The 11612-nt window shown below is 43.2% G+C and overlaps 1 protein-coding gene and 1 non-coding gene across 2 annotated transcripts in view; one reads left to right on the forward strand and one right to left on the reverse strand.

Annotated features, from left to right (window-relative positions):
- Positions 1–11579, reverse strand: part of NDUFA9 (NADH:ubiquinone oxidoreductase subunit A9) — a 29670-nt gene extending 18091 nt beyond the window's left edge. Inside the window, exons 1-5 of the mRNA XM_061204447.1 lie at positions 11484–11579; positions 6100–6270; positions 5650–5747; positions 2392–2483; positions 834–975 (exon numbers count right to left, since the gene is read on the reverse strand). Coding sequence (XP_061060430.1) covers positions 834–975; positions 2392–2483; positions 5650–5747; positions 6100–6270; positions 11484–11532 — 552 coding nt within the window. The 5' untranslated portion in view covers positions 11533–11579. The remainder of the gene's footprint in view (positions 1–833; positions 976–2391; positions 2484–5649; positions 5748–6099; positions 6271–11483) is intronic.
- LOC133101876 (U6 spliceosomal RNA) lies at positions 1381–1487 on the forward strand. Its single transcript, XR_009702763.1, has one exon. It is a non-coding gene; the product is annotated as a U6 spliceosomal RNA (small nuclear RNA).
- Positions 11580–11612: the final 33 nt, after the last annotated feature.

Here is an 11612-nt window from a genome sequence, read left to right on the forward strand (position 1 = left end):
AATGGACTAGAAACTAGATGTGGGCTGAGACCATGTGTGTTTTACTTACCCTGTATCCCCAGCGCCTACCACAACATGGAGCACATAGTAGGTGCTTAATAAATAATTTGGTCAATTAAAGAATGCAGTGGAACCAAAAGCTGGAGCCAGTGTCAAGGAACTCTGCGGTCCTTATCAATCTGACCCAAAGCAGGCTCCTTACAGCAGGAACCAAATGCTGAAGGCATTCCGGGGCACCGCAATCCCTACTGAGTCCCTGATGATAAAACATTTCAGGTTACAGACCGACTCCAAACCAGGCTGGTCAATCCCTAGGCACAATCTGGACCACGGTGGGGTTTCTGGGAGTCCAAGAAACCTAACTACAATGTGAACAGCCATTTCCCCTGGCAAATACTTATCCTGTCACCCCCAGCCTTCACATCACCCTTCCAAGCATGGCATAAGACCATGACTATGCAAGGGGTCAGAGAAAGAAGGATGGTCCTTTAGCTTTGGTGGCTGACACAGGTATGACTCTTATGCAGGAATCATACTCTACCTTTTGTGTTTACTCTGTAATTCTATTATGTGCCAAGAAACTTTACACCCTGGAGGGTGGGTAATAGTATGATCTACCCATCTTTGAGGCCGCTTAGCACGGTTTCCTGCAAACAGAAGGCACTCAGCTACAACTCAGCCACACAACAATCACATTCTGGATATGGAGAATTAGAAATCCCCCTTGATTCTGGATACATCAGTGAGAAGCCTTTCTCACTTAAACTCATGTTTCCAAGGGGCTAAGAAACTCAAGCTCTGTGAACCACTTCCCAAATCAACCTGTTACTTACCTTATTTCTCAGATATTTAGAAGGGCTTTTAATATCGGCATTCAGATGTGAAACGTGAATAAAGTTTTCAACTCCAGCTTCCTTGGACACTTGAGCGATTGCTTGGGGAATCTTTACAAAAACATCCTCAAAATCAAAGTTTCTGGAAGGAAAAAATAGGGAGCGGTTAAGAACACATGACTCAGGATTTCAAAGCATACTGTGATAAGCTGGTTTTCATACTATTGCTGGAATTCATAATATCAATAGTTACAGTTTTAAGTAGCAACGATTTAACCCAAAGTCAAAACTAGTATTTTAAAAAAATTTTACAGGCCTCCTCACTGCCATTACCATACATAATGTAAGGCTTACTGTAAGTCATAAATCAGCATACATACTATTCTCTGTCCTCAAGGAATCCCAAGGCTGAGGCCCTTGAAAAGCATCTGGCTGCACTGATTGGGCGGGGAGGGGAGAAGTGCTGGGTGCTGGAGGGGAAATCACTGTTCACCCCCAGGCCTTTGTTTCCCTCAGGGGAAAAAAAGGAAACTAAAAAAATACATCAGTGCTTGCTTCGGCTGCACATATACTAAAGTTGGAACGATACAGAGAAGATTAGCATGGCCCCTGCGCAAGGATGACACGCAAATTCATGAAGCATTCCATATTTAAAAAAAAAAAAAAATCAGTCACCAATTAGATCCAACAACATGAACTAAGTGCCTGCTCTGTACAAAGCACTGTTAGTCATCATGGAGGCTATCAAGTTGAATAAGACCCTCCAAGTCATCAAAGAACTTAAAAATATGTGATGAGGCAGACATACCTAAATAAGTCTAAGTCAAACTTTCATAAATGTGAAGAAAGAGGCGTGAACAGAGCGCTGCGGAACCACAGGATTAAGACATTACTTGTTGATAAACAACCCACACAAGGGCTAAAAAGAACTGTTCAGACTGGTACTCGTGCCATCTTTGATTAACAACGTGGAGAATAGAGCGAGAACGCTGTTCACGTGAGAAAACCCAGCGTTCAGCTTGTCGGTCAGTGGAACAGGAAAACCCTCCTTCCTAACCCCACCCCAGCTGGTGACGACACCCACCACACTGGCACCATCCACAGTGGCTTTTTATTGCTTCTTCTTTGTTTTGAATTTATTTATTTATTTACTTATTTTTATTTGGTTGTGCTGGGTCTTAGTTGCGGCTCACGGGCTCCTTAGTTGTGGCATGCGAACTCTTAGTTGCGGCATGCGTGTGGGATCTAGTTCCCTGACCAGGGATCGAACCCAGGCCCCCTGCACTGGGAGCGCGGAGTCTTAACCACTGCGCCACCGGGGAAGTCACTTTATTGCTTCTTATACTAGACTTACCGCCAACTGAATCCCCGGCTGGGGGAGGATAGGGGTTAGGTGGGGAGGGTGGTCACTGGCTGTGGAAAGGTTGTTCAGTCAATACTCATTGATGAACTAATGAAAAACGTCACAACTACAATCCCTGGCACGTCACATGCCCAACAAATGTCTACTGAACCTGAAGCCAGCTTTGCAAAGGGGAAACGAGGGTCAAAGACTCACTTGGTTTCCCATTCTCGCCCGACGAGGTTGACGACCACGTTGCTGTGCTCCACGGCTCTTCGGATCGAGTCCTTGTCTCTCCCGCTCCATTCCTGTAACAGCAGGAGCCAGTCACGTGAAAACATCGGGGGGCACCCTGGCACAAAACACGTCTGTAGCTCCCCCCGTCAGCAAGATTCACAACGGGCCAGCTGTTGTCGTCACGAGACGGTGCCATTTCACACCGGCTCCGCTGACTACAACAGACACGCTGCTGATTCTCTGGCTCTTCTGGAAACAAAGAGGTCAAAGCACATTTTATTCAGGTAATAGCAGGGGACAGAACTAGAGAAGACACTATTCATTTTCACGGGGCAGAGCAATTTTTTGTCCTCCCAACTGCCCTGCAGAAGCCTGTAAAGGAATCTAGTAATCGAGTCTCCCTTCCAGAAGGAAATAACAGCCAAAGACCCGAGGATCATGTGGGAGGTAAACTGACCTTCCCTTGTTAGTACCAACCAGTTAGACGGAAGACAGGAGGGGTGTCTCTCAAAGGCTAACGTTAAATTGGGAATACTCATGACTATTTTCTTATTTCTTTTTAACTCTTTACTCTTTATAATCCCAGATCTGGTCATTTATGCTTTAAAGACATGAAAACAGCACTCAGAGAGAAATGACCTGCCTATCAGTTCAGGGCGAGCCGATGGCAGACTTCGGTGGAGACCTGCACTTGTGAGCAGACATTTAGGACTTAAGTCAGATGGATGTGTCTTGTCCAAAATAGTGACAAGGGACTAAAGACCCCCGGACAAAGGTAGAGCATTTTCTATGTTAAAATGAAAATAAAAGTTTAAAGCATTTTGAAGGAAGATAATAAGTAGTATGGATTTCTTAGTTGTATCTGGGAGTGAGGGGGGTGGGAGGGAGAGTGAGAAAAGAGGGGAGAACGGAAGAGAAGTGGGGGGCTGGGGGAGAAGGAGAGACAGCGAGCGACAGAATGCCTGCGCAACTTAGAAAAGAGAGAGAGGGCTACGGGAATCAGATTCAAGAGCAAGAAGATGAAGCCCTCGGCAGGCAGCACTGGTTACAAGTGACGTGGAGAATGCAGTACAAGAGACGGAATGCAAATTCCGCTTTGCCATTTACTACCAGTGTACAAATGCTCTCTCCAAACTCCATGCAAAACTTGAAAATACAACCTAGCCCACGGGGTTGCTATGACGAGTCAGTGAAATATACAGAAAATCTGCAGCGCAGCGAGCAAAACACTCAACCAAGAAAGCGCTCTACACATAATGGGCTTAACACGGCCCTTTCAGAGAAGATGACACGGGTGGGAAAGACTGAACCCAAGAAGACTCAGAGGGGAAGAGCTTGCGGCATAACTGCATGAATGGCCCAAGAGTGATGCCCGGAGAGGAGCAGTCAAAAGGAAACCAAGTTCCCAGGAATAAGGCCCAGGGGCACGATCAGGTTGGTAAACCAAACGGCTGTCCAGACAGCAGTTTCCAACAGAGACTAAAGTGGGGAAATCGGCACCCCGCACCCAATGTGGTCCATCCTTCTCAAAAATAAACAACAACAATATAGTGAGGCGTCCCCCCTGTTACAACTTTCCTGGGCTTCCCCTTCCATAAACATGACCGTATTCAAAGTTACGCACTTCGTGTCTGCGTTCCCTGTTAGGACTGAGTTCCCTGTGGTCTTGTTCAACAAGACACACTCAGAGCTTAGCTCAACGCCAGGAACGGAGCAGACACAATAAACACCCGTGGAAAGCATGGAATACATGTCATTCAGCTTAATTCCAATGACTCCACATTTGCAAGCCGGTAAAAGTTTTCGTCCATCACTTGTGAAATACCTCAATTTTGACGACTGACAAGGTGACTGATAATCTTCAGTCACAAAGAACTAGGAAAAGGCTAAGCTCCTCTAACTGTAATAGCAAGCAGATATTTGAGAACAAGATTCTGGAAAAGAAAAACACTTTAGAAATACGAAATTTCCAATATAAATATTGTATTTAGCTTGTGAACCTTCAGCAAAGGATAAATGAAAATGCCATTAAAAATAAGTCAAAATTTAATGAGGTCACAAATAATCTGTGTGAATAAAATAGATACTAAGGATGTTTAACAAACATTTTTTGAAAGAGGAAAGTGTGTCAGTGGAAGCGCTCAGGCCCAGGCAGGATGATGAAAGTAAGAAAAGTTAGCTACAAGAACAGCTGACCCAAGCACCCAGGCCCGGAGTGTTTCTCCATAGGAAACTGCAGGCACTGGGACAACATCGTTCTCTGTGAAAAGGACCGTCCTGTGCACTGTAGGATACTCAGCAGCCCTGGCCCCTGCCTAATAAACCGGTATGGTCTCCGGTCACTGTGACAACCAAAAGGGCCCACACATTTCTCATCAATTCCCCCTACCCCGCTGGCAACTAACTATTGGCCTAAAGGAAGAACCTGCAGGTTGAAGAATAACAACAGTGAATGCTCAGGGAGAACTGCTGGAAGTCAAGTCTATCCAAGCCAACCAAGTCATAAAACACCCTATTTGTGATTTTCTCTGTCTATCGAAGCACGGTCCAAGAGAAATATAACACGAGGCACATATGTAATTCTAAATTTTCTCTTAGCCACTTCTAAAAGAATAAAAAGAAACAGGTGAAATTCATTTTAATAATATTTTATTTGACCCAATTTATCCAAAATACTATTTCAGTATGTAATAAATGTAAAAAATTATTAACAATATATTGAATATTATCTTCTTCGAACCAAGTCTTTCAAATCTGATGTGTAATTCACACTTACAGCACACCTCAATCCACACCGGCCACATTTCAAGGGCTCAAGAGCCACACGTGGCTGATGGCTACTGGCCAGCATAGGCTTAGAGCAGAGGTTGGCAAACTATGGCCCACAGGCAAGTCTAGCCTGAAATCTAGCTTTGTAAACAAAGTTTTATTGGAACACCGCCGTTCCCATTTGCTTATATATTGCCTGTAGCTGCTTTTAGGCTACAAGGGCAGAGCTGAGTAAACATGACAAAGATCCTATGACCTGCAAAGCCTAAAATATTTCCTATCTGGCCCTTTAGAGAAAAAGTTTGCTAACTGCTGGACTAGGGTTTACAAGAATGGCCTGTGAATGGAGGATGCCCTTGGTCCACTCTGGGATGAAGGTGCTGCTTTATTATACTGCTTCTCTATGCTAAAAATGACCTTAGTAATTTACATTTATCAACTCCAATAATCAGTAACACGGGCTCTTACCAGAAAGATAATCTGGCCCAGGTCACCCATCGGGCGAAGGTGCATGGTATCATATGGCTCACACCGGTAGGGGACGATCACTTGTGACCCCATGCGACCTAAAAAAGAATAGATTGGAACAAGGATCAACGTTAACATAATATGGTTACATTATACAACAGTGATTTTGTAACATTTAAATTCTAGTATGATAGGTGAAGGTGAATTGATTCTATTTTTAGTAAGAAACATATTTTGCCATGCTAGAGATGTCATAACTTTTCAGAGTCCCCTTTCCTGTATTAACATCCTATATAGGAAGTCTGGGCCTGCTCATAACGTACAGCAGACCAAAATTACATACATCCAAGATAGGAGTAATTCAAAACACCGTTACCATGAAAAGAAACAGTTCTCATTAGGCAACTGTAATAAATGGCTTTGGAGTACGTTGAACGCAGGGGACTTTACCAAGGTGGTTGACAACGTAGCGGCCCAGGACTCCCGTTGCTCCAAACACAGTGGCCACAATCCCACTGACTGAGGAACGCCCACCTTTCCCATGAGGCATGAGTGCATGATGAAGCTGGCGCTGGGGTGGGCCATGAAACACGGACGCGGCTATTGTAGTAACAGAAGAACCTGAAAGAGAACCCCAGAATATACATAAAATTGACCGTGAATTCAAACAGCTTCTTTTCCTAGAAACGCGACATTATTTTGCTATCAGTATTTTCATTTACTTAGGTTACGGTTTAAATTTAACTTTTATAATTTAAGTAACAACAGCAATAATAAACACAAATTATTGCAACAAAAAATCCATGGGACGTAAGGAAATGTATAAAAGTTAGAAAGCAAACTCCCTGCCCTATAGGATATAATTTACCTAAAAAGATAAATCACGTTAAGAAAGATAATAATAAACAGTTACAAATTAAGAGAGTATAAATCTCTACATGAAAGGAGCAGAGAGAATGCAAAGTAAAGGTGCCATAAGTTAGAGAATCATGAGGAAGGACTCCTGAATAAAGTGTTCTGAGAAAGATCTGAAAGAGTAATAACAGAAAAGATAGATTTCCACGTGAAACACGTAACACATCTAACAACGTAGGGGTGGGAATGAATAGGCCCAGCGCAGGGAACAGCAAAAGACGTACCTGGAACAGACTGTAAATCTGATGATGAATGAAAAATAGAGTTGATGATATGGGTTGGAGGTAGAGGTAAGAGATTATTTTTTTATAAGAGTACAGTTCAGGGGCTTCCCTGGTGGTGCAGAGGTTAAGAATCTGCCTGCCAATGCAGGGGACACAGGTTCGAGCCCTGGTCTGGGAAGACCCCACATGCCGCGGAGCAACTAAGCCCGCAAGCCACAACTACTGAGCCCGTGCGCCACAACTACTGAAGCCCGCACGCCTAGAGCCCGTGCTCCGCAACAAGGGAAGCCCTGCAATGAGAAGCCCACGCACCGCAACGAAGAGTAGCCCCCGCTCACCGCAACTAGAGAAAGTCCGCACGCAGCAACAAAGACCCAACACAGCCAAAAATAAATAATAAATAAATTAGTTTAAAAAAAATAAAAATAAGAGTACAGTTCAGACTTAATAAAAAACTAATGAAAATCATCAAAAGTAGATAAGTAAGCAACTAAGAAAGTATCAATAAGTCTGTTCTGCTTTCTAGAGCTGACTTTCCAGTGGCACTCTGCCCAGAAACCACTGATTTTCCCATCCAAAAGTATGGAATTGGAGAAAAAGCCTAGCTTACCGAATAGTTACTGCAACCACAGAGACTAGAAACAAACAATGCAGATCAGACACATAATAGTAACAAAATAATAACGTATTAATAACAGCTAAACTTACAAAGGCACCTGGCATCGTTCTTAGCACTTAATAGATATTATTTTATTTCACACTATCTTTATTGCCACTTTACAGACGAGGAAACCAAGGCTCAGAGGGGTTACATGACTAACCCAAAGAGCCTGCAAAGGAAATTGAAAAGTGGCCCAGTGAGGTGAGAGAAAAAAACAAAAGAAAATGGTGTCCAGAAGCTAAAAGAAGAAAGTGACTGATGGATAGAATAGTCAACTCTATCAAATGCTGCTGAAAAGTGAAGTAAGAGGAGGGCAGAGGACCCTAGGATCTAGAAAATGTTGGCTGTAAATGGCCTGAACAAGAGCAATTTGATTGGATTAGGAGAGTGCGGCAGGGAGGTCCTAAGAGGAGTATCGAAAATTCTTCTCAGGGGATATGATGTAAAGGGACAAAGAAAAATGGGACTAGAGAAACAGGAAGACAAGGAAGGGTTCTTTTAATATGAAATATTATAACATATTTAGATGTTGATGGGAACGACCCAGTAGAGGGGAAATGTTAATGACTCAGGAGAGGGTAGGAAGAGGGAAGGGAGGATGGGATCAAAGGCCAAATGAGGGAACTGGCCTTCCATCAGACCAGGAGAAGCTCACACACTGTAAGAGGAGGGAAAGCAGAGAATTATCCCAGCTCAGCTATTAGATTTTCATGGTGGGAAAAAGATTGTTCCCATCTGATTCCTTTCCGTTCTCTGTAAAGCTAAGAATAAGACAGAAGCACGTGTTAAAAGTTTTAGGAGATTGGCAGTGTTAACTAGTCAAATGGAGAAAGGGAAAGCAAATTTCCTAGAAAAAATGTGCTGAAAATCCACTTGAGATTTGCATTCATGGATTTAAAATAAGGACACTCAATTCGTTTGGAGTTTTCCTTAGCTTAGCTCTCAGCCGCTCAGGGGCAGGCAGGAAATACGTGGAAAGCATATGTGGAAAGCTTGGTTTAATCAGCATTGATATTTTTTTTATGTCAAAGGGATAAGGGCTGAGGAGTTGAGAATGTATGAAAGGAAATGATTAGAATGATGAGTAAGGAAGTTAGGGCACAGGATAAAGGACAGAGCAAATAAAATCAGAAGAATTACTGGAGTCTAGGTATGAACATCTCCAAGGATTGTTATGAGGATTGGAGTAAATGTGTGTAAAGCGTTTAGCACATTACCCAGCACACATTAAGAATTCCAGGAGTATTTTACTATTACTTTGAAATTCCTCAGAAGGTAAAGTTACACTAACCTCACATGGTTATTTGTTTTTTCAACAATTACCAGCCAAGCATTATTCTAGAAACTGTGACTAACATAGTAAAAAAGACAAAGTCCCTGGCCTCATGAAGGTTACATTTTAGAGGGTTGATATGAAAATTAATAATAAATGGGTAAGGGCTTCCCTGGTGGCGCAGTGGTTAAGAATCCACCTGCCAATGCAGGGGACATGGGTTCGAGCCCTGGCTCGGGAAGATCCCACATGCCGCGGAGCAACTAAGCCCGTGCACCACAACTACTGAGCCTGCGCTCTACAGCCCGCAAGCCACAACTACTGAGCCCACGTGCCACAACTACTGAAGCCTGCGCACCTAGAGCCCGTGCTCCGCAACAAGAGAAGCCCCCGCAATGAGAAGCCCGCGCACCACAACGAAGAGTAGCCCCCGCTCACTGCAACTAGAGAAAGCCCGCGCACGGCAACAAAGACCCAACACAGCCAAAAGTAAATGAATAAATAAATAAATTAAAAAAAATAATAATAATAAATGGGTAAGTACGTCACGGTGCCTTACACACTGTAGGTTCTCAATAAATATGTTATTACCCTCTTTGGCTCCAGCCTCTCCATTTTCTTCCATTTATTAGGAACACCATTAGGAAAATAATATGCTTTATTCATTAAACCTACTTTGGTTTCCTACTGTAATATCTAAACCAATAGCCTCCAAACATATTTGCTTCCACACCGCATAAAGGTTTTTTCCTAAGTATTTACCTGTAAATTACATGCACGTTCTATGTAGTACCAATATGTTATACACATTTTGCAACATACATGAAAGCACTTAGAACAGTGTCTGGTATATAGTTTGAACCATGTGTTAGCTATTGTTACTACTACAGAAAACTTTTTTTCTTCAAGTTCTAATACTGTATTTTTATATACCATTGGTTCCTCTTGCAAAACCCACTTGGAAAACCACTGGTCTAAACTCTGCTTGGCTTTCAAAGGCCTCCATTATTTGATCCCATCTAACGTATTCGACCTCCTTTCCTACTATTCCAGATCTTCAGGTAGTCATCTCACTGCCTCCATTCTCAACCCCTTGTCCTTGCTAGTGCCAGGAAAATGTACAACCCCTCTGACTTTCCAGATCATAACAACCCTAAAAAAAATTTTTTTTAATCAATGGAAGTGCTGCAATTCTCCACTGGCCTTCCAATCTTCCCTCCCTACTTCAGATGATCTACTTTTTCCCTTTTCTGATTTCCTGTGGTACTTAATAGTCTCGCCACATTTCACTATATATGTTTTATACAGTTCTGTAGTGTTTTGATTATGTTACACACTAGACTTGCCTCTCCCGAGTTTACTCAAAAGCTTACTTTACCAGAGACAGTAAAGCAGAGTGGTAAAGAGCACAAGCTACGGTGTCAAGTTAAAAAAAAAAAAGAGTTAAAGGAAAAAATTTTATGAAAATGTCTAGAACTGTGGTTAGCTGACAGCAGGAACTCAATAAATTGTCGTTATTACCATTCACAACCCACATTATGTGGCACCAATGTAACAGTTTAACAAGAACCAGCAAATGTCTTTGCAAAGAAGTGAGCGCTACGAAACCATCCATTATAAGTGATGTGCACCAAGCACCTGCCCAGAGGCATGGAGGAGCTCTACCCAAGATGGAAAATAAAAAAGAATCCTCCAAATACTCCTGACTCTCACCTCTGGCTGAACATTAGAACTACCTGTGGAGCTTTTTAAAATGTAAGGTGCAAGGAGCCAGTCTCAAAAATTCTGATTCAATAGCTCTTCGATGAGTCTCCATTTCTATTTTTTTTAAAGCTCTAAGAATGATTCTGACATGCACCTAATTTTGAGAGCAAATGATATTCTGTAATAAGTAAAATACACTATGGAAAAATGCAATTTCTGGAGGTTGATGCAGGGCATGTTTGTGAAGGAGAGGAGGGTGAAATAATGATGATGAAGTGTAACTGTATTCCCAATTTCCTTGCTTTTCTAGCCTCTCTTAGTGAATGGAAGAGCAAATGCGTGTTTTCAACTTGAGGACCACAGCAGATCAGATCAGAATAGAAGGGACAATAAACTACACTTAGACAAATCCTAAGATATTCTTTTATTCTTCTTCCTTTTTTTCCCACCAATGTCCTGATTCTTCTCTCCTGAGCATCCCTCGCTCCCCGAGGTCTCAACGCCTCCACATTTGTAGGAATGCTTTTGACTTAGAAAGTGCTTTTATAAATACTACTTCACTGAATCTTCTCAGAAACTCCCTGACGTTGTAGTATGATCATTTCCACTGTGATGCGCAGAATCTGAGGTTGAGACCGATTAAGAGTTTGCGCAAAGTCATAAAGTCAATCCATGAAGAACCTTTTCTCCACTATCCTTTTTTTCCCCCATCCTTTTCAGATTCCTCCCCCGCCTTCCCCCCAATATTTCTTATAACCCCAAACCCTTACAACCCTATCAGTACTGAGTTTCTCGATCTTTCACATGTCCCCCTTTTTCCTCTCCCCTTCGCGTTGCTCATGTTCTCCCAGCGCAGACCCCTTCCCAGGTGCACAATTTAATACGTGAGCCGGGGAAGGGGAGAAAAAGGAGGACCTGGACAGAGGCAGCTCTGGACCTAGAAAAACCAGGGTGCCCAGGGACTCAGCGCGACCGCTGCACCACGGTGCCACTCCCCAAACTTTAGATCCGCATCTTGGACTCCCGATCCGGGGCCGCCGTTCCCGGTGACACTTACGTGACATTGGCAGGGCCCGGACAACTCGGGGGTGAACGGCGGCTGCCATCTTCTCCCACAATCCCCCGCCGCCGGCGCTCGGCCGACTACGGCTACTAAGCTGGGTCAAAAGGCATCTTTCCCGGCTGT

This window comes from Eubalaena glacialis, chromosome 11, assembly GCF_028564815.1.
Source record: "Eubalaena glacialis isolate mEubGla1 chromosome 11, mEubGla1.1.hap2.+ XY, whole genome shotgun sequence".
Taxonomy (NCBI): domain Eukaryota; kingdom Metazoa; phylum Chordata; class Mammalia; order Artiodactyla; family Balaenidae; genus Eubalaena; species Eubalaena glacialis.